Source organism: Rhopalosiphum maidis, chromosome 3 (assembly GCF_003676215.2).
Source record: "Rhopalosiphum maidis isolate BTI-1 chromosome 3, ASM367621v3, whole genome shotgun sequence".
Taxonomy (NCBI): domain Eukaryota; kingdom Metazoa; phylum Arthropoda; class Insecta; order Hemiptera; family Aphididae; genus Rhopalosiphum; species Rhopalosiphum maidis.
The window spans coordinates 57,820,469-57,845,229 of NC_040879.1; the positions used below are offsets into that span (position 1 = coordinate 57,820,469).

Sequence of the window (24,761 nt, forward strand, 5' to 3'; positions counted from 1 at the left end):
CTTTCGGCGATAATTATTGATATTTTTATTGATTGATGTTATTTTTAATTCTGTTTCCGATTGTATTTTGAGAATAACAATTATTGTCGTGTGCGTAAACCCGTTATACATTTAACATCATCGTGTGCCCCCAAAAAAGTTTCGATTTTTCAGGTAAAAAAATGTGCACAAATAAGTTGCAGCCGTTAATAATTCTTTATTACAAATATATCAAATATTCAAAATTGTACTTGTTTATAAAAACAATAATTGGAGTACTTCTCACATTTGTATAATTTTAATAACTTAACAAGATCACTAAGTATTGAATGTTTTGTACCCATATCCTATAGTAAAAGTAGTAGTGTAAATTTGCTTATTATATTTGACTTGGAATGAGGAATAGGTAGGCACTGTAGATAAAATAGCAGCAGTTATAATAAGTACACGCTAAATCTTACATATATTTTGTATAAATATTATTATTGCATTTATTGTAATGGCGATTTGTATATATATATAAAAAAATATATAATAAAAATAATTATAAAAATGTAAAATCTAATTATTATGGTTTGTAATATCTATCGAATAAGGACATAATGTTATATAAATACGACGACATTCGTTTTCGTACGATCGTTTTTATTAGTACCTATATAATAATATCATTATTACCTGACTTACACAGAGTACGTACATTCTTATAAAACATATTACGTAATACGTGTTTCGTCAAATGAAATTTGGGTGAAAAAAAATCGCTAATAGTCAGAAGTGTTGAATGCCATCATTTCCTCTCCCCATTCGGTGCCAGCTTGTACGTCTGTTTCTTTTGGTCGGCAACACGGCAAAATACACCGCTCGTAGCAGCAGGCCTTGCGCAGCAGAAACTTAACGCGTTTCGGTCGGATGACGGTCACGTAGAGTACTAGCGCCGCTTGGATCGGATTGAAGACGACGTGCACGTAGAACAGCGAGTCGTGTTGAGTCCACGACAAGATGAACAGCGTCAGGTCGACCACCATGATCGCGAACAGTTTGGAAAACATGTCGAAACTGCGGGCGAAAAATAAAATATCGTTAAGCTTCATTAAAAACGTAATAAAACTATCGACTAGCATGTTAGGTCTACGAGTAAGACACGAGTAATTTCAACATATAAAACATCCCTTGGCTACGCCACTGGGTAAGTGTATTAAATTAAAAAAATATAATACGATTATTTCTTAATAAGACGCCGATTCCGCGTGTGTTTTCTCGGTGTCTCGCAAATGTACAACACATACCAAAGTCGTGTTCACAGAACAGATTTTCAATTATTTGTTATTATTTATTTATCTGTTGTATTAGCAGACGTTGTGTGTATAAAACATTTTTTTTCATAATCCAAGTTTTGTAAGCATCAAATATCTAAAAGTTATTTATCGTTGTAAATAATCGAGTGGACACGACAGTAATTTATAAAGTACAGTGTTTTTATATTTTAATATTTGTGTGTATAGCTTTTGGTTAATATTTTTAATATTCATCATTAAGATAAATTGATAAATGTTAAATTTTTGTAAGGTTTGTTAAGTAAATATTTGATTCAAAAATAATAATTTAAGATAAGAATTTATATTTTTTATTCATCATATCTAAAAGATTTCTAACAAAAGAGTTCTAAAGGCTCCTTGTAAGATTACAAAGTTTTTAATATTAAATTTCGAAACATTATAATTTCTTCCAGAAAGTTTATTAAAAAAGGCTTATGTTTTAGCAAAATAATATTTCAAGGACTCACAAGAGGTTTTTGAAACGTTGAGAAATAATTTGTCTAAAAGTAACTACAGTTGTGATGAATTTGTTAAGGCAGTTTGAAAGTAAATAATCAAGTTTACACTGTTCGAAAAAATTTACCACTGAATTTTAAACCTTTTAATTCATTATTATTACAACGAATACAATATTATTTTTTAGTATATTTAAATATATTAGCATATATTATATACTTTACACACACTCCATCGACATCAAAGTCTTCTTTGAACATTAATTAATATTATTATTGTAACAATAATATTACTCTCACCTATATTTCATTTTGTGATGGATTTGACCATATGTCGACATCCGTTTGATAACCGTCTTGGTGGAAACGTAAAAGAATAAATTGACTAGAATCGTACATATGACTGGGACGAATATGACTGCAATTCCGAGCCACCCTGAGAAGAAAAAAAAAACATAAAATTTAGGTTTTCAGACATAACAACTTCTGTATAAGTAATTATATTACACGTCTGCAAAGGCAGCTTGTACATAGTTTTTCGCAGTTCACAGAGAACCACCAAATATATGGGTTTTTTTTATTGATATATTTGTATATTTTACATTGAGAGTTCTAGTAAATATATTTCAAACACAAAAAAGGCGGGCAAGTGAATACTACTCTATTGTACATTAGGTGTAGAATGAATCACTACAATGTATGTGTTAAATTTATTTGGATTCAACGATATATAATATTGTATAATATAAATAAGATAAACAATTCTCTGAATTGAAACGATTAAAAAAAAAATGACATTGAATTTGTAAAGTCATAGATACGTTTTTGGATTATCTATAAATAAATGTAATTCAAATAATGAAAAAAAGTAAATGCAAAACAATGTTTGATTCTCATGTGTAGCTATATAATATAGCTATTTACGTTATTGGAAAATGTTTAACTTTTATCGCACACATTATTAGTCATCATGTAAATTATAATTTATAAAATTATAACTGAAGATTCTCATACGGAAAACACGCCGGTGAGGTAGATTTATAATATGTTCACATAATTTATCGGCTGTAGTCATTTTGTATGAAAACAAGGTACCGTAATTCTCCACTGTTCATTATCCTCAAAACAAAAAGCTTGCGACTATTATCCTTTTTTTTTTTTTATCAAAATAAGAAATTGTTACGCTCTTATTAATTTAAATGGATAACTATAATTTTCTGGTCAAAACTCAAAAGTGTTGTTCGATATTATTGTTATACATAGGTCAACAAAAAATATAATTTATAAAATAAATTAAAATTAAATATTATTGTGATAAAATACAGTAAAAAATATATTTTTTAATAATTTAGAATTATAATAACAACAAATTAAAATATAATGTACGAATTATAGTTTTTAAATTATAACTTCTTAATTGGCTACAATAGATATATTATTAATATTAGGAGTGTTATAAATTTTTATAAATGCACGAATACAAATAAAATAATTTGTCTCTTTATTGTAATGACTTTAATATTTGAAAGGAAATAGACATGATTTGAGTTCAAAAAAAAAAGAATTTTTTTCGGAGGAAAACGTTATTTTATTATTGGAGGAAAATGATACGGCCCAATTTATCGTCAAGTAATCGTATGTATATTCGATTCGACTTACCTATGGCCCCTTCTATTGACGTGGTCGTAGACGGATGCGACGAATAGTTTCTATTAACGTTGTTGTGACGTGAATCCAATATTAGATGTGCAAAAAGCGCCATGCCACCCATGGTTAACGTGCAACCCCACACGTACAGCGAGTAATAACAATATTTGCGTCCATCGGTAATGCGCAGGAATACGTTCCGTGATTTGAATGTACGCCAAATGTAGTATCCCATCGCGTTCAGCCAAAAGAACGAACCGAGCGTGGACGTGTAAAGAAACGCGTCTAAAGGAAAAATAAAAATCATACATAATACACGCGGATAATGGATATATATATATATATTATAATACAATTATGCAGTGGTGGATCCTGACCAAAATAACGGGGCGGAGGGGGAGCGATTTTTAAAGAGCACACATTTATTTTGATAAAGTATTTATTAAGGTATATACATGTGTTACTTTCCACAGTCTCGTGCGGAACAAAAAATAAATATATTTTTTATAGTAATAATAATAACAAAATATATCGCTATAATTTTGTTACCCTTAAAGTATGATTACGTCAAAAACTAAAATCAGGGACTTCAAACTATTTATTTTTGTTTGAGTGAACGGGGCTGGGGGGGGGGGGCGATCCTCTTGTCTACTAATAAATTTAATAATTTCTTTCGATTACGCACGCACTATTGAGAAGCTATACGTTATCCGTAGGTAGGTATTAAATAGGAGTATACACCATTTTAATTTACAACAAAAAATAAAAATATAAAATAATACACAACAGCACTCGTCCGTCGACGGTGATTAACGCAACGTTAAATGCGTATTGATATAGGTATTAGGTATACGCGAAATGATTTATAATATACACTGCTAAAGAGTTTAAATGTTATGGACTATGACTCATGACTTATGATAAACGCCTGCCAAATATTATGCGTATTTAACTGAAACACTCGCAGTAAAACTGAACAACGATGCTAAGAGGTTTGCGTACCTATAGTATTGTATGATTTTGAATTTCAATATATCATTTATATTTATCCGAGGAGCAGATAATCATTAACCATTGATTTACATTTTTGTAATTACACTGTAACAGATTTATATTTTTACGCGTTGCTCGGCGTAGACAATGGTATTTATCGCAGTATTTTTCTTGGCAATGTACACGTGTCAATGATTTGATTGTAATACACACACTTAACGCTGTTACAGAACTGCATGTATTATGTATAATATGCTTATGTTTTGAACTATAAATATCACAACATCATCGTCAGCCGACAAGTCGGAGTAAAGGTGTTTATATTAATGTTGTAGAGGGTTAAGACTTAAAGGTTCCCAGGGTTCATAGGTGTAAAACGAATGAACATTTCACCGCCTGAACGAACTTAATATTATAGTAGGTATTCATCAATAATTATTGGTAGTTATTATACTTTTTTATTATGAAATCTATTAATGATTTTTGTAATTTTCTTATTATTATTATTATTACCTATACAAATAAATAAAATACTAAAATACTAAAAAATACACTAAATAATATACTCTGCAATCTCTTCTGTTTGTATCAGCACGTAATTTAAAACGAATACATTTAATTGACATTATTAAATTTATTTTAATTTAAACGGGAAAATTCAAAAGGTTCCAGACAGTGGTCTCAGTACAACTATTTACTATGTACGGTCAATATAATATACCTATTGGTACCTAAAATACATAAATACATATTATGCACAATGCACATACCAGCTGTTAAATAGCTGATGGGACCGTTGTATTCGACGAATATGCGAACGATGTTTGCAATTCGGGCTACGATCATACAACCGGCTAGAGTAGTGACCATATTTCCGATCAAGTCTCTGAGTTGTGGTAACACGAAATGGACGACGGCGACGAGCAGCAAGCAAGCCATTGCAATGGCATGGCAAATAGGGTTCACGATCCTTCGCATAACGAAATCAGAGTCCGTCCAGGGTGACGGTATCTGTGGCGTACAGATGACGGCCACTTGTGCGTTTATGTCCGGACGATCAATGTCAATGACCTGCGAGAAACATTAATGATAACAATTAAACACTTCAAAAAGCTACTAAAATGTTTTATTTATAACCATATTGTATGTGTTTCAATTAATAAATATATTATTGTATAAAAAGTTAAATGCTAAACAATTTGAACTAATGCCAAGGATGTTTTGAAATAAAAATAAACCTCCCCCAGTAACACCTCAAATGTGGATGATATATATTATATACGAGTATATCTATACTAATATTAAAAAGCTAAAGAATTTGTATGTTTGAACGCGTTAATATTATAAAAAATATCAGTCCAATTTCAGTAAGATTAATAGATTCTTTGAAATTCGGAAGGTGTTTTTAGTTTAATGTTTTAATCTTATAGGCTGATAAAGGTTGGTTCACTTGTACATTTTTTTTTTGTTCACGATAGTTAAATAATTTTTTGTCTATCTAATATAGGGTTCACATTGATTACATTAATAAATTAAAAATAAAAATTGATATAGACTAGAATTACTAGATGACCCACCATTTGTTGCTATGGGGGTTAAAAAAAATATATTTAATTTATTGTTTGTTATATAAATTTACAACCAAAGGCAATGTTACCATGTTTGTATACATTATGTAGACTCAAAGACTAACCGATTTTGACGGAAGTTATAAGGTTGTTCTTAAATATATCAGAAAAGTTTAGGGAATAGTTTAAAACACTTTCGAAAATATACCAAGTGTTAGATCCAATACGTCACAGGTGGATTGCCCACCTCAGTCGAATTAGTTCACAAAGCGAGGTACACCGTTGCTGATTTGCCCGTTAACTGAGATACACTAAAACATTGATACATCGGAATAATGTCATAATTTTATGTGTGCTAACATTTTCCCGGGAAAAGTTGATTTATACAAATTGTATAAAAATATAAATTTTCTTAATATATTGAAGAATATTGTCACATATTGCATTTTTAGGTAAATAATTCTAAGTTCGTGTGGAGCGGAGTAAATGCTAAGCAGAAATGTATAAATAATTATAAATATAATATTGTCCTTATATTTTCTCTCTCATATTCCCCCTTTAACTAAACCCTATAATCATGCCATTAATATGCACAAGTAATAGTGTATTTACGGGGGCGGTTCTGGGGATTTCCACTCCCCCCTCCAGGGATTGATGATTTAGCAAATAAGAACAGAGAGCTTGATTTCATATTATTCTTTGACCTATACATATAAACATATAATGTAATAAACTTTTCAAACCCCCCTCCTCTAGCAAAAAAGTTGTAAATATGCCACTATGCACAAGCAATTAAATATTCCAAAAGTCGAAAACCATTATATTTCGCTTGTCGAAGCAAGCGCAGGATCACAATGGCCAAATAATATATAATAATAATTATATCGTTACTTTGTCCAAACAGTAGAATCCTTGTTCGTAATCGAAGGACCGTTCGTGATCCACTATGAAGTCTCGATGCTGTTGCTGTTGTTCTTCATTGCTGCCGTGTTGGTGTTTGAGGACGTAGTGTCTGAGTTTTCCGCTCGGATACAACACCAAACGGTCGCCAGAGCCGCGGTAATGGTACACCAACCATTGTTGACGGGTCTTACAGTTTGGGAACCCGGTAGCTAATCTAAAATTTTTTTTAAAAAAAAGATAACTATTAATTATAATGTATGTTCAGTCTCAAAATTTAAAACATTAATGGTTCTACGTCGGAAACATTTAGGCGATACCTAATGGTTATTAGTCAATCATAATATATTAAGCTCTATTTTCTATAAATTAACGAAAATAATTAAAAATATTGAGTTGCTACTGCAGTCTACGAAATTGGCAATTTATGTAAATTGTAAATTATATATTCAAGTACAAAAAACATTTGTTTTAGTTTCAAAGTTTATAAGCTCCATACCAACGTACATATAATATTATAATGAACCGCATATGGTTATGCAAATCAGACGTTTTTATTTGGGCAATCCAGATGGGACCGAAAATACGACGCGAATTTAACTGTTTTTGAATTGTATTAGATAACTGTCACTATAAATGAATTACCGTTGTCGTATTAAGAAATGTGAACCCACATCAAATAATGTATAATGTGCAACAATAATAATATTATAAAATAGACTTAATAATTTACAAACAATTGACGTGCACCATGATAGGTATAAACCCAGTTCTATAACTCTGCAGTAACAGCAATAATGTTCGAAAACCCGCCTTTGTGTCACACACGTGATCCCGAAGTCCCTTTGAATATATTACAATAACTGTAATATTATACGATATGATGTAATCCAAAATAAAGTATTGTCTAGCATACGATTTCAACAGCCGTTTTTTATGTTCTTGGTAATATTTAAATCAATATTATAATATTTTAAACGCAATAGTATCATATTAAATGATATTATGTATTTTTGTATTGATTATTACATTTATTTGTTTATGATTAATAAACGACCTCCCCGTATGCCGTGAATTAGATTTTCGTGTTCGCCATTGTCTATTTATATGTATAAGTAATGTTGAATTATTAAATTTTTTTTTTTTCCAAAAATGCTGCTGTATTATTTTATTTGACAGAGCGAGTGTAATAGTGTATAGCTGCACAGCCCCAACACCAACATATATCGCACGAATACGTATATTTTTTGGGTACGGTGGATTATTACGGTTAAGCGAGTGCGGTCTGTATCGATCTGCACCTTTCGAACGACAACATGATTGAGCATCGTCGCCTTATTGCTTTCGTATACGCACACACCACCGTCGTCGACGGATTCAGCTCGCTCTTTCGTACACATACATACACATATATATAATATATCCATTATCCAGTAACCACCCTAAGTCCCACCCACTGATCCCGGGGGTTTGATGCCGAGCGGAGACCTCGCTCAAAGCACTCATCGTGCGTACTTTTTGCGCGTAGTCGTCTCGTTTCCAGAATACCTATACACAGTATATGATATTATTATTTCTCGAGCAGGATGGATGTCATAGGTACAACAAATGCGTTAAAATATTTATTATCGTACATAATCGGACGGGTTGCACTATACGAGATTGGCGCAAAAGACAAAAATCAAAAACATTTTTATTTTCATTTTTTACTAAGATATCGCTGTAAAAATTATGTACACCTGCAGAAAGGCAGTAATAGTCCTTTATAAAAACACTCGAGTTGGACTGGATAGATTCATTGTAATATGTACATGTAAAATAAGATATTACTGTATAATACGAACACAACAAATAATACTGTATTAGGTGGGCTGTGGTATAAAGCACATAAACCTGCAAACTTTGTTTGATGATTTTATGTTAACTCAGAATAGAGTTGAATTTATAGTTAAACAAAGGAGGTACCTAGTAATAATATATTTCGTGATAAAAATGTTAAAAATCCCAAATTAAATTTTAAAAAGCTTGTGAAGTAGTTAGGTAGGTGTAATTTTTTTTTTTAAATTATGCTAAGTCTTTGTTATTAGTCTTAAGTTATTGGATTAATTACATTTAGATATCATTGGCACATCTATAAAATAATAAGAAATATACGTAAATCCGTGTTCAAAAATCCGTGTCTAATAGTTATTTTCTTAGAGTGCTCGTACATCAATATACATGCATACCTTTTTTTAATTAATAATTTAAATTTTTCAAAGAAGTTTAGCGATATGTTGTAATAACGACATAATGTTTAATTTTTTAATTAATTGTTATTATACAGTATTAAAATTGTTTAGTATTATATGGTACAATGGTATACCTAGCCTAACCTATTTTGATATTTTAATAATATTATATTGTTTTACTATTAAAGCGGTATTTGTGTATTCACCTCGGTAATAGTATGAATAAGTACACCAAAAATACCGCCCACACACAGTTATACAAATAATATAATATGTTGGGCAGCTTAACTCGGTAATAGACAATGTAGATGGCAGGTGCCAGGTGGCAGTGTGGCGCACCGCACACGGTATAGGTAGTAGGTACACTAAATGTGTAAACGACCTTATATTAACAGACTTAACAGGGTAAAAGAGTAATTATTTATAGCACTAAGCTCTTAAAATGGTTATAAATTATTTTATGATATATGATTAGTCTTACACACTATCGTCAGTATCTATTGTGCTTGATAAAAAAAAAATATACGAGTAACTTATGAGAACTACCTAATAATCATTATGATGAACGCGATGCTCATTAAGTTTGCGACGCGTACGTATATTAGTTATACTTATACATACAATTTTGTACTATAATCATAATATACTGTTAACATTAATTGACAGCAGTCAGTTATAGATGAATGTATTATCATTTCAACTACACGCACAGTAAAAATTTCGGATGTTAGAATAAAATAAAATATAAAAATTATAATGAGATATGTTGTAGATATACATCCATGATTCGCAGAGACACGTGTTTTCCGTAATATGTTATACGTATACTATAATATAATATATTACAATTTATAAAATTATCCGTAACACTTAAGTACCTATACTACACATACATTTTGATATGGACAATGAATAATGACGATTAGTGCAGTTTTTAGGGTGCCGGTTATACCTACATGCATTGAAAGAACAATCAAAACGATTTCCTTTTATGTTTTAAAGAATGCGAATATAGTTGTTCTTATGAATGCAATGCGCCAAATAATACTTTTTTTACGTCTCCGTGCGCAATCAAAATTATTCTTAATCGAGATTGCGGTTCTGCATTGGTCGTTATTGTTGATAAAATTAATATTGATACATAATATGCCCAATATAGCTCCATATTCGGACATTTTTGTGTTATCTTTTTTTTTTTTTAATTTAACGGTGATTGTCCAGCTACATACCAACAAATAATAACAAAAATAGCTAATTTTATTTTATTTTTGTATTTAATAATATTTATCCACCAGACATGAACTGTAGTGAATTTAAATGAATTGTCCACTGTTCTGGGAAATATTACAATCATTACACTTATGTGATTATATGGCTGCTATATTAATTTTTTAGCAATCAACTATTTTACATTAATAAAATTAAAAATAACACAAAACTCGACACGTTTCGTATAATTGCAGAGCTAATACAATTAATACAAAAATACAAAACCGGGTAAATAGTATACGTTATAAAAGAAAGTGAATGAATTATTTCTCACAAATATTTTTCACACGTTTTTTATAATGGCAAATAAAATTCAAAATTACCATTCGTTCAATCCTATATTTAAACACGCCCAAGTTGTTTGATGCGTACCTGTACAATATTATTCGGGATTCAGTGCGTGTAGCATATTATTACTAGGTCATTTTTTAACATTCGAATGTAATTTCGACCAATACTTATATCCAACGACTATATAAGTATTGGTCGAAATGCTTCTTTGTCTATCACAATATGAACAAAAACAAAATTGTACATTAATTCTAAGAATAAAATTTAAAAATTCTACGGTAAGGTTTTTATAGTAATAATAACCAATAATTGTATTAATAATTGCTTTTAGTTGCAATCACATTGATGTTTTAAGCGCAAGGGATTTGATATTATTTTAACTAATTGCATGACGTATTTATTTTGATTTAATTTTGTTCGAAACTATAACCTAAGGACAGTATAATTTTGAAGCCTTTTCACATTGGGAATTTTTGCAGTGCCTATTATATTACAATACATGTTACTTCGTGTAATATCTAAACGGTTTAATTGTATTTTATATGTAAATTCATTCCGAAAAAGTTGTTTGGTTTCCTTTACATATACAAGTAACCCAATTTCGTGATGTATTAGGTACCTACATGCTCATAATTGTGGCGAAGGTGTATTTATTTGTGTTAAAGTCGTATAATAATATTCAATATAACATCATATTATAAAATATTAACAGCTATTATCATGTGCATAAGCCAAAAAGAGTCAAAGAGTTATATTGTTTAGTTAATTATTCATTTCTACGTCAATGACGTGCTTGTACGGGAATTTGTATTCCTTTGAAAGCAGTATAATAAATTATTTTACTTTACGTCCTTATTATTATCTTCCATAAAGTTACAAACACCGATGTCGGTTGGTTAATTGCGTCTGAGTAAACTTTGATACAATTTACAACCACCCTTAGGGCTTCTTATCCCGGGCAATAAGAGAGTACAATTATATATATATATATATTCATAATACCGCCTTTCTCGTAAAACGTGCTGCCTACACGAATGGCTAAACGTATTTGAAACTATATCGGTTTGTATTATTAAAACAAAATCAATTCGCTTTTATGTTCGTTTTGCAAAATAATCAGAAAAGCAATTTAAATTCACGTTTTATTTTATTTTTATTTTTGGTAAATCACAATCGTCAATATAACAATTCAATTAACATGGACATTGTTTTAGAATAAATAATCGCATGTGGTATTATATTGCAATTATAATATATTTTATACCTAGCTTTATGAGGCGTTAAGAAAATGTTCTTTTTAATATATTAAAACATATATTTTTCGCATGCAAACAATAAAGAGGTACTTAAAGCCGAGAACGAAATGGATTTTGTATATCATTTCAGTGAATGTCAAAAAACGTTTAATATAATACTTATACTATTATTTATTTTCTATTGTCATTGCATATAATAATAAATAACCGCGGACGTCAACTATGTTATTCAAACCGAATACATTTTATATTATCACACTTGACAATATTGTAAATAATGAGAGACGAAAGTTTGATAGAATTTTATATTCAGTTTAAAATTAATTGTTGAAAATATATTAATTAAAAAAAGTCAAAATAAATAAACACGAAATGCTAAAAAATAAAAAAAAGTAGCTATGGGTACCTGGTACCTATATAAACTATTAGCCATTAGGTATCAACATTTTTCCAGAAAAAAATTACCTAATGTGAAGTTTGGGGCTAATCGCAGATGATCACAAAGAACATCATATTTTTTTAAAATGTGATGAAAACAATAATAAATGTGTTTGGATAAAAAAAAAAAAAACTATTTTATTTGATGTGTCATCATAGCTCATCCAGTCGATAAAATAAATGCTTGATGGTAATAAACACTCCACATTGTATGATAAACTCTTCTAGTTTTTAAAATTATTAAATTTTCCCGATGGTATAGTCTTACCAGGGTCAATTTTATTTATGTAAATGTAATGTATTACCGGCAGTTTTTATTACACTATATATAATTAAAATTTATCGCTAAATTATAAGTCCAAAATTGGTGTACTGGAACAGTACAATTTATATTTTCGACTTACACTTAAATTTAATATCTATGTATTTTTTATTAGTACCTATTTCGCTATTTCGACAATAAGTTTTTAGCTAAAAAAAATTAATTTATATTATTATTTACTAAAATCTATATAATTTGCCTTTTTTAAATTTGTATTTTCATGTAATTTTAAACATCAAATTATAATGAAACAATTATGATGTATAAACAAAATTATATTAATATATAGGTACTCGATTGATTTTAAGTCTATAGTTTTCAACCAGGTTTAGTTTTCAGGTCATTAAAATCAAAATAATTTACATGCACCCAAATAAATTATTATACTTCAATAATTTATGAATTTTATATTGATACCACATTATAAAAATTAAGTCATATTACAATTTAAAAATACAAAACCTATTAAATATTATGTGTCTATTTGGGTAATAATGGCACACTAGTTGTAGTAAATTTGTAGACTTTAGTAGAGGAAATAATAAAAGCATTAAATATTCAAATGTGTATAAGATTATTTACAGTATCCATTTGATCTTTATAACATGGCCTACGGTATTTAACCCAATTTACTTAATTGATCGTCATACGCACGCGTATAGGTATATATACAAAGTTATTAATGTGTATAGCGCTTTTTAAATATTAAACGAAATTTTACTTTTATAATTGGGATTTTAGGATTGGCCACGAAACCAACTGCTCGTATTCCCCGAACAAATGGACACGACCAAGCCTGTAGAATTTAGATAGAAAAACAATGTTTAAAGAGTATAGGTACTTTTAGTACTGAACCGGTATCGATCTTGTGCCGATAGAAATTATTGTACGTTTTCTTTGTTACGATAGAATACTTTTTCGAAAAGACGTATTTTTACATTAAGTTTTAGTACGAATAGAATATCTATATACATTATTGAAACGCAAAAAAAAACAATTTTTTTTCATGTAAGTCAACAAAACAATACAGGGAATCTCGTAATCGTTTTTGTTTATATTTTGTTCGAAAAATCAGAGTGTGCGAATGATATTAATATACAAAGTATTATTTGTTTTGTATACGAAGAATGATGTGTTTATGAAGTATTTATAACTTTAAGACCATAACATAACAATCAGCAATTATTGTATTTAGCACTAAGACAATAATGATAATAATTTCTATAAGATAATAATTGTGTAGGTATAAGTCAATTAATTACAATAATTATATATGTAGGTATTCGAAAGATTATAGGGATAGGTGGTTCTATGCTTAGAAAAACATGGTTGACCGAACGGATAAGGTTTTTTTTTATGAATTATCGAATAAAATGTATTAAATCTTCTCTTGGAAAATACTTGGAAAATATCTTATAATCTTAGTATGTTTGATAAACATATACAGTCATGAAACACTTGGTATAGATCAGGGATGGGAAACTCAAAGTTACTAGAGTGCCAATTTTTAGAATTTTAAAATCTAGCAGGCGAAATAATATAGAGGGAGAAAAAAGGTTAATAAAATGTACAAGTAACATTTACTTTTTATATTAACAACATGTTTTAAGTTTAAAAAAAAAAAATAAAATATAAATAAAATTGTATAAAGTAATTTGAAAATGTAGCACAGGCTAAATAAAAAAGGTACACGGTCCGTCGATTGCCCGACCCTGGTAAAAATTGAAGTCATACAACTTCAAAACGCACTAGTGGCTAATGTGTTATACATGTTTATATTTTACTATATTACTTTTAAGAATCGAGTTTTCAAATAAAAAAAAATCTCCAGATTAAATACGACCTACGGGAGATTATTGCTTTTAGTCGAATCCATTAAATCTTTAATAATGCATCAGCTGGTCGATTCACGATTGGTAAATAACGAAATAACAATAGAACTGCTTTGAAAACATGTTTCATTAATAACTAATAATCATTTTTATTATTCACTGTTAATACATTTTAAATTTGTGGACGTCTCATAATAGTAACATGATAAGTATAATTATGAATCATAAATTGTATTTGTATGATAGTATATAAAGGCTTATCAAGTTGAATGCCGTTCGCCTAAAACAATCTTGTTAAACACACTAGATCTTATCTCTAATAATACGAATATTTTTCTTGTACCTCATAATATTATTATATTTTTTTTTTATATGAATTGGTACTCAAATTACTTGTTTATAAAAACAGTAATAACAATAACTGAACTAGAATACTTAAAAAACAGTGTTAAGGAAATAAAGTCCAAATCGTCGAACGCTTTACAAATTTATTAAAAATAGATTATTTTATATCATAATATATGACGTATAAATTTGTATACCTATCTAAAATCTTAACGGACTATAAATTATCTAAATAAGTAATACATAATATAAATAAAATAATATAATTATCAATACTGCAGATAAAGAAATGAGAATAATTAATTAAAAGGCATTGTAAGGTGTTTGTAATAGATTGTTATTATAAATTATAATCAACTAAAATATATTTTATAAAAATATATTCTGTGAAAATTATTAAATAAAAATGTTTGTATAATATATCGCGTATACGTATTGTAAAAGTCACAAAAATAATATGGTCTCACGTAATTTATATCGGTATTGGCTGCAGTGTTCGATAACGAGCTTTATTAAATCACCTCCTACCATTGTAATAAAATATAATTCACTCTACAAAATAAAAAAAAACACAACTCAATTCAACGAAATAGAAAAAAATAAATGAGGTAGATATTATTTATATAAGAGTTTGACCTCTTGCAACAGCCATCGAACTTAGAAAAAAAGTACTCAGACAAATTGAACACAATATAACAGCCCCAATAGTCACTTAAAGTCTAACCTGTCTCGGGTAATATAATAAATAAAGTGTATACTCGTATTTTAAATTTGTAAAAAAATAGTTGTATGAAAATAAGTCACACGTTTTGTTTTCTATTTTCAGTAAAATAATTACTTTTAAAACCAGTGCCAGTAATATTTGGGAATTGGACACCTACCTACACTAAATTCAACGAATCGTTATAAAGTAGAGATGTGGAATTTGGTATAAATTTTTAAATAATTTTCTAATTATGTAACTTTATTTTTTTCTCATAAATACGTAGGTTTTAGATAAACACTAAATAGGTACAGTATTATGCTATTGTAGTATTATTGTTTATCACAATATGAATTATGAGTATTTATAAAAATTAAATTAAAACCGTAAAAATAGTATTTTGTATATACGTATAATAAAATTTTTTTGTAAAATTGAATAAGAATGATTGTAAAAATAATTTTCGTTTGACAAAAAATTAAAAATTAAAGTTAAAAACAATAATGTTTTGTCGTTATTACATTTTTTTGTTATTCTTTTTTTTATCCATTTTTTTTTTTTGTTTAACTGTATGTTGAAAGATGATAATCAGTATGCCAGCCGTTATTTACCATAATAACACTATTAAAATAAAAATAAAATTATTATAACACCAATGTTCACAAAAAAAAACTGTTTATTCTAAAATCGATAAACTATTAAAAATAAGAAAAATATGTTTATTAAACAAGAATATTCGACGAAAATAAACAATAATATGTGAAAAACAAAAGGCAAACTAATTTTTTTTATGGAATAAAAAAAAATAAAATCATGCAAATTCTAGATCTTGTTAATGATGTAGCAACATCAGAACTTAGCATTTCAATAATTAGTTAAATACCTAATTAAGTTACAACTTCGATACTAAAAAGTTGTTATTATATATATTTTAAATACTAAGATACCAAACATGTTTTAGTGTCAAAAATCTTCTTGGCCATATACCGTATCATTCTTAAATCCACCCAACTCTCAACAATAAATCTCCCTATGTTTCCAACAACACTATAACTAATAGCATATTAAACTGGAGTAAATTTCAATAAATTTTCAGTAACAACGAACATTTATAACAGAAAATTATACAAACATAGCTATACATTTCTTAAATAATTCTATCCAAACAGCAATACGAAACTCGGACTGTCCTAAATTTCCCATTGATACTAATCACTCCTCTCTCGCAACACACCTACCTTAATCTTCGCTCTTTGATAGTAAAAAAATAAATAATTACACCACATAACCCAAAACAAATATCAAAATGATTAAAATGTCGTGTCATGCCATTATTGTTTATTAATAATTCTGTGATACCTATTGATTGAAATACAATAATTAGACCTTTTGTTTGCTCGTTGTCCTATAACCGTCCAATATCGTATCGATGTACCTATATTGAAGTAAGAAAAATGGTTTTCAAATTGTGGTACGCCGCAAGACTCGTGGAGCTAGTACGGAAAACTATTGAATAAATATGTTTACTGATATTTGTAACAGGTGTAATATTATTTTGGAATTTGCTTACACAAAACACTGTTAAATATGTACTTATAATGATTATGTTTATATGTTATTATTGTTATAAATGTATTGCATTATTGAATATTTTATACTTTTTAGTCATTAGTGGTATAAAACTGATCTATATAATACACCACATGAATGGTACACGAAAAACAAAAAAAAATTGAGAATCTTTGAACTAGATAGTGAATAATATATGCAGTAAGGTAAGTTATTGGTATATTATATATAAATATATCAAATAAAATACTATATAATAACAAGAAACCAAAGTCACTCAACCAGACATAACCGTCATATACGTATCTTTTATTACGCACTAATAATGATAATTTTTTTTTTGTAATTAAGGTTACGAGTAAAATAATTGCACTTAAAGTTCGGCGCCACTACCGTGCAACAGTATATAATATATACATAATATTATATTATATTATATATATATGATACCAGCTAAGTAAAAAAAAAATTCTAAGAGGGCGATGCCTGCAGTAACCGTCCTTGTATGGTACGATTCCACATAACTCGTTACACACTCATATTATAATAATGTGCATTATATAATAAGACGTGTATTATGTCGTATTGAGCGATTCGTCAGTGTTAAGGTCAGTGCCACAATACACTGTTGAGCGCCGCGAGGAGTGTGTATTGTACACGCGGAAGCCATCCCCTCCCCCTTAATGCATATCTCATTCGTGACGAATATAATGTACCCATCCACCAGAATCCGATAGGCCATAATATCTAATTTTAAGATTTTAATTTCGATAATAAATACAAATTTAGGGATCGAAAGTTATCACATTTCTTTTTCGTAGTATGTTATTTTTATGGTTACGTATAACAAATTCATATATACATATATAATACATACATTATAACAATATTGGCGTTCACATTTTTGAATGAAAATTGAATTAAAAAAAAAAAACAAAAAATGAGTTAATTTTTGCATAAAAAATAAACATGCAAATGCAGTATCTTACGAGCCATAATTATGTATTAAAAACCAGTATAATATATGCTATACTGTTGCTATAAAACGATGTATTATTCAATTATTATTGGAATCCCGCAAATCGAATGGTCCATTAAATAATATTTTATAGTTTAAATATTATTAGGTACTCAGTGAAATGAATCTATTTATCTAGACAATAACGATTAATAATATACCTATTTGTTCGAATAATAATCTATAAAGTTATCGATTACGATTTTATAAGGCAATATAACAACAAACTTTCAAATTTATTTTTTCAACAAACGGTTTTACACCTTATATTCTTTGCATATTTCAGCTTTTAATTGAATAAAACGAACTTAAATGATATTCATAATAAACTCTGTCAGTTTTATATAAACACGATTGTTTTTACAAGCCTGCTAAATTAACTATAAAAGAGTGCGCAATCTATAGTTTAAATAAGTTCTATACGTTAAAAAAAGAAAATAAATTATAATTATGCCATCGTCGCCATAAAATAACCACACTAACAATAAACAGTCTTGAGCTGTAGCAATTGAACAGAAACAATTCCAGCTGGCCGCAAGTATAATATATATATATATATTTTTTGTCCATATTTTGTATCCCATCTGGTGTTCTATAATTGTTATTATTATTATTACTTCCTTTTTAAATAAAGAGTAAAAATAAAAGTCATAAAGCTTTTTTCTACTTATCTGGCGATATTGCCTACGCATAATATTATACGTTTATAACACTAAAGGGTCTGGATTTTTACATACATTTTGTGTGTAAGTATGTATGTGATTGAAGAGAGTAAGATGTGTCAACACGAATACCAAAACGTTTATTTTGAATATCATATAAGATCATATTTTAGGGTAGACGGAATTTTTCAAGAATTTGTCATATTTGGGAATATACATGACGTGTTAGATGTGCGTAATGTGTACAAAAAATCAATTGTTTTCCTTTATGTAAAATAAACATTTATAGTATGATAATACTTTTTGACTTTTATAGAAAAATGGAAAATGTTTAGTAATCAATCATCAATATGTCATGAAAAAAAAAATCATAAATTTAAAATGACTTAAATAAGTGATGTATTCAGTATTTTTTTGTTCTGGACACTGGTTAAGGTAAGTTAGGTATCGTACAACTAAACAGTAAACGAATAAATACGTTAACATTTCCGTATCAATATATCAAATTATAAAACTATGTATAATAAATCAAGTCAATACTTTTTTCCTTCATTTTTTGCTTTCTTATTATTTCCCATAACAAAATAACACATGGCTAGAACTATTATAATATTGGCTTTTTTTTTTTTTTATTCAAAAAGATAATTATGTATTGTGTGAAAGCAACTTTTTTTATGAACCTATGATGTACTGAGATAAGATATTATGTGATGGATGACTAATTATAATCAATTCTATACACTATTTCTATAGCCCGTGGTCAAAAATTCTAGATTCACGAGATCCTATTTTATTCCAAACCCTAGCACAAAACATTTTTGCGCGTATACTGAGAACTAGAGAAAAATTGGAATATTTTTCCAAAAAAAAAAAAAAACACGTCACTGTTTCGCATACTGTTTCGAATTTAAACAGCACAATATAATAATACTAAGGCGAAATATATCTACTCGGAGGCGAACGAATGAATCATATTTCAAGCTTTTCGAGGATATTAAATCGATGGGACGCTCATCATCATTATAATATTATACAGTCGTGCGGCGCTGCGGGCAACGCACTTTTACGCGTATGGTCAGCCGTCCCGATGGAAAAATAAATAGCAATATATCTGTCGCGTACGTACTAAACGCATTCGCGGGATGTAGTGCGTAAGAAATAGTAGAAAAACAATGCGAATCGGCGAACGTTTTTGAAAACCGGTTTCCGGAATGCCGGCTCGCAATGCCCATATATACGCGGTCACATACACGCGTAGTACATAAGGTTCGGTACATAAAAAAACATAAACGAGACGAAGAAAAAACACACGGCACGACGACGGCTCGGTTATTGGCGGGGTATATATTATTATTTATTATAATCGTCATTAATATGTTCACAGCCAACTCGCCTATGTTCGCAGCGCCTGCGATATTATATGTTTTATAGGCAGGATAGTCGACTCTCCGACAAAAGAACCAGCAAAACGAAACGAGTGAAAATATACAAATCCCTTTAAGATACGCGATCGCGTGATATCTACTCAATTCAAACGTTTTACCTACATAATTTTTCACGCGTTCTGAAGAAAATGTGCTGAAACGGTTTGTTCTGAACGACGGTTTACGTATGCGTATCATACAAATCCTCCACCAATGCGGCAATGCACGTCATCGATGATCGACGTCGACGAAAACCTAATATATTTTCGATTTATTTTAAATTAAAATAGATGTCAGTCAAAGCGCATTCACGTCACGGCGGCACCACGATGAGGGAGGGTGTTTAAAAAAAGCTCACCCTAAATATCGAGTCATACGATTCCCCCGATTCGGTGTTGTGTTATCTGGTAAAAAATGTCGGAATCGCTATTACGCGTGTGAATTATATTATTATTATATAATATATATTTTATTGACATGTCATCGTCGTTGTCACAACCAGCGGCGCCGCTGTAGAAAGTTAACCCATAATGATCAATAATAATCGACTCCATTGCTCCGATTGGTAGTTATATCGGACAGTATCGGAACCATATCGTTATTGAATATTATCAAAATCGTAATTTATTTGGTTAAGCTAAGCTTACGGATTTTCAGGGAGATCTAGTAAGTCGGAAGCGTACGGGATTCCGGGCGCACACTGTCCAGCTGCACATTTCTTTACGTAATGCACTATAGTGCTATAGTTAACGAAATGTTATAGCTTAATGTGGAAAAACTTAAGGGAAAGAGGGCTGTGAATTGAAAATTGAGAATTAATACAAGACTTTTGAGCTAAAAATGATATATTGTTGAACACAATTAATAGAACGAAAACAATATGAGGTTTAACTAATTTATAAATGTCACATTTTTTATGTTTCTATAATTCACTTTTTTTGTTTTTTTTTTTTTTAAGAAAAATATCGGTTTCACTAGATATCAGATTTCGTCTAGTATCAAACATAATGCCTAATAATAATATCTCATTGAAAAAATATAAAAAAATGACTAAATTTATGATAATTACAAAGCTACAAAGATTTGTATTTATGTATCAAAACTCTAACTCAAATTTAATAAAATTGAAATTTTTTCCAAAATACCTATAAACTCGTTTGTAAAAAAATTAATTAATTAAACGGTTCACTCAAATTTAAGCCAATTATAAGCCACTAAATTATGTTAAGGGACTATTAACACATATTAGCTAAATTCATTAAATGTTCAGTGATTGTTTATGTAACCCAGCACTAACATTTTAATTTGGCAGAGGCAACTATTTACTTTACCGGCTTAATTCCAAGCGCTCCTTCATACTTTTCGGACAAAAATTTTGAAATGTGTGCTTAAAAGCTGCTACACGAAGGGGACTGTGCCTCCTTTCCGCCTCAATTAAGGTCACGGAGAAAAAAAGATTCAAAATAAGTTAAAATTAAAGTTTCTGTACGTTTCCAATGACTAAATTTGTTTTATTATATCTACTAAAATATGATTGTGTATAGTTGTGTGGATTTAAGACGTTAAGTCAGGTAATCATCGTCGGTATAAGCCACCGGATTTCAGAAAAAAAAACGAACATGCGTGGGTACGTAATATATGATATTGGTATGCCATACACCTGTTTCCGATGACTCTCGAATGACGAATATCGTATTATCATATTATTATTATTATTATTATATTGTGTGTATTACATGTATTGTATGTTTTTTGAACATAATAAGCGTTTACAACGAACGTGAATCATTCGTACGTAAAAATCATTTTCGACAGCAACACTCGAGCACCAATATAGTGAACGTTAAAAATAAGTTGTTGTAAGCATAAAATAATTGTAATACAAAACACGTCATATGGATCAACTGCAGTAACTGGCAACAATTCAATCAAATATTATAAAATACATAAAAACAAATGAAATGGATATAATTACTATTGTGTCAATAAGGTCGGTATAAGTATTAAGCAGTTATTATTGTCTTCGAGTACTAAAATATAAGATAGAGAATAGAGATACCTTCCTTGTAGGAGGAAATAAAAATTAATTTCAAGGCTGAAAGGGTCGCACAGAAAAGTCCTGACCATATAATAGCGGACGAATACCGAAATATGATGGAATCAGATCAATATATGTATATAGATAAAGTACAAAGATACAGCTCTAAGAATGTATATTATCGGTGTAGTCGGTACATTATAAAATCAAAGAAGCGTTACTTAATGGTATTATTTAAAACGTTATAGCTACGAACATGATAATATTATTTGCATGCTGTTCGATAATCGCACACTCTTATAGCAGTTTGAACGCATCATTATTATTTCGCTATTTCGGTTGTCGACGCGCTACCCTTTTGTAGGTACTACATGTATAAATAATATGTATACAATGCGTATATTATTATGGTGTATGCGATAGGTATCTAACGTACAATGTGACAATGATCGTGTTTGTTGTACGAGTGTGTTGCCCGTCTCTCTCCCTCACCCCACCCCATCGACCGTCACCGTTTCGCCGTCTGTAGCACCGCGTCGTGACGGTTTTCTTCACGTGTGCCGGTTATTATATTATTATCGCTGTTGTTATTATTATTATTATTTTTTTAATATATTACTCAGGCGAATCGACAAAATAATATTAATTACTATTATATACGTATACGCTGCAGCGACTACGTCATGTCCTTCGATACGATTGCATCATTGCATAATATTATTATCGTAACATACACACGATGATGATACTATCGCGCATAAAATGTATAAACTATTAAATCACAGTACTATTACAAACCGCCGTCGTCACACCCCGTCGAGTACATCGCATAGCTCATCTATATAGTACCTACTTACGCTCCGTCGCCGTATTGTTATAATATACAGCCCGGAACAACGGATGAGCTCGCAGAGTATCTACACACATACACACACACACACACACACACACACGTGCGGCGTAGTACCGTTAAATTCTCATTCTATACAACACGTTCCGTCGAGAGCGTTTGTCCGGTAAATACATATAGTGGCGCGAGTACTGCGTCGTGCACATTATTACAATATACGAGGGGGTTTGCGGTTGAAATGAAATTTGAATGCTCTCCGTGACATTAAACGTGTCGACTCGAGCAGCAGCTGCGCCGGGAGATGGTGTCATTGTCATTTGTATCGCCTGCAGTATAGGTGTACCGTAATAACGTAGTGGGTGTATACATACCGTCGAAATGAATAACACGGGCAACTACTGCAGGAAGTGGTGACTCCGGCGTAGCGCTGGAAAAACGCGCCGGAAACATTTCCGAGCGTTGTTATCGTGTGCGCCCACGTCGCGTGCGCCGCAGATAATTGGCGGGGACACTCGAAGGGGGATGATTGGGGGTCGATGGTCGAGCGGGAGGGTTCTGTTATCGATTTAGTAACGGCTTTTCGTTTTAGGGTAAGAAAAAAAAACAAACAATAAACCAACGCGGCGCTTATATGGGATCGCGGCGCAATCCGAAAGCCTTTTCGCCGTTAAATTCAAACGCGGTTTGTGTGCAGTAGGAATGTCACCATCACCATAACGCCGTCGTCATTGGTATTAACGTCGGAGATGGACATTTCCTTCGCGCGCGACTCGCGGACGTTACACGCAATACATTCAGTGCTCGAATTGGAAAACGAATTGAGGACGGACGCTGGTTTTAGTTCAGAAAACACCGTTCCACGGCAGATAAATTGCAGTAAAGTAACCCGTTGTGGACATTGTCCCCCACAACCCTTGCACACATAGTAAGGTACTATAAAGCTAGTATTTTTCCTCGCTTGATTAAATGAAGGCGGACGCTGTAATCTATGGAAAAAACGAAAGCGGAATCCGTCCGCCTGCGACCCCCTCCCCCAATTCGAGCACTGAATGTATTATATTATAAACTATTACACGATAATACAACATAATGTGTTCGGGACGACACGCCGATGACTCACTTGAAGGACACGGACGATGCCGGCAGAGTGTTCTGTCCCGCGGCGGGTTCGTCTTCGTGGCTGGCGCTGAACTCGGGCGTCCAGGGCGCGGTGCCGGTCTCGTTGGCGTGCCGGCACCGGTTGACGACGACGATCTCGTCGCGGCCGCAACACTTGTGCACCACCGCCGTGGCCGCGGCCGCGCTCTCGGCGGCCGCGGCGTTCTGCTGCAGTCCGGCCGCGCAGGCGTGCAGTTGCACGAACACCGCGAACACCAGCCGCAGCAGAGCGCGGCCGCGGCCGCCGTTCAACGACCGGCTGCTGATGATGCGCATCGCGTCCGCCGCATGTTCACGACATGGCGAGCGGCCGCCTTCGGACCGGTGGACGATGACGACGACGCGTTCGCGGCGCAGAGGATGACACGATACGGCGACGGACGGACGGACGGTTGCGGAGAACGTGACGTGCGCGCGTGTGATCGTGTCGCCTTGCGCGGCGGTTGTGGTTCGAGTGCGCGTGTGCGCGCGCGCCCGAGCTCGGCGCCCGGTCA

At 31.1% G+C, this 24,761-nt stretch overlaps 1 protein-coding gene across 1 annotated transcript; it reads right to left on the reverse strand.

Moving 5' to 3' along the window:
• Positions 1 to 282: 282 nt before the first annotated feature.
• Positions 283 to 24,543, reverse strand: LOC113556503 (probable G-protein coupled receptor Mth-like 5). Its single transcript, XM_026961476.1, has 6 exons — positions 24,230 to 24,543; positions 6,853 to 7,078; positions 5,164 to 5,464; positions 3,413 to 3,685; positions 2,054 to 2,189; positions 283 to 1,038 (listed from the first exon to the last, which is right to left on the reverse strand). Exons 1-6 carry the CDS (start codon positions 24,541 to 24,543, stop codon positions 744 to 746), a joined length of 1,545 nt encoding a protein of 514 aa, XP_026817277.1. The 3' UTR covers positions 283 to 743.
• Between the last annotated feature and the right edge of the window lie 218 nt (positions 24,544 to 24,761).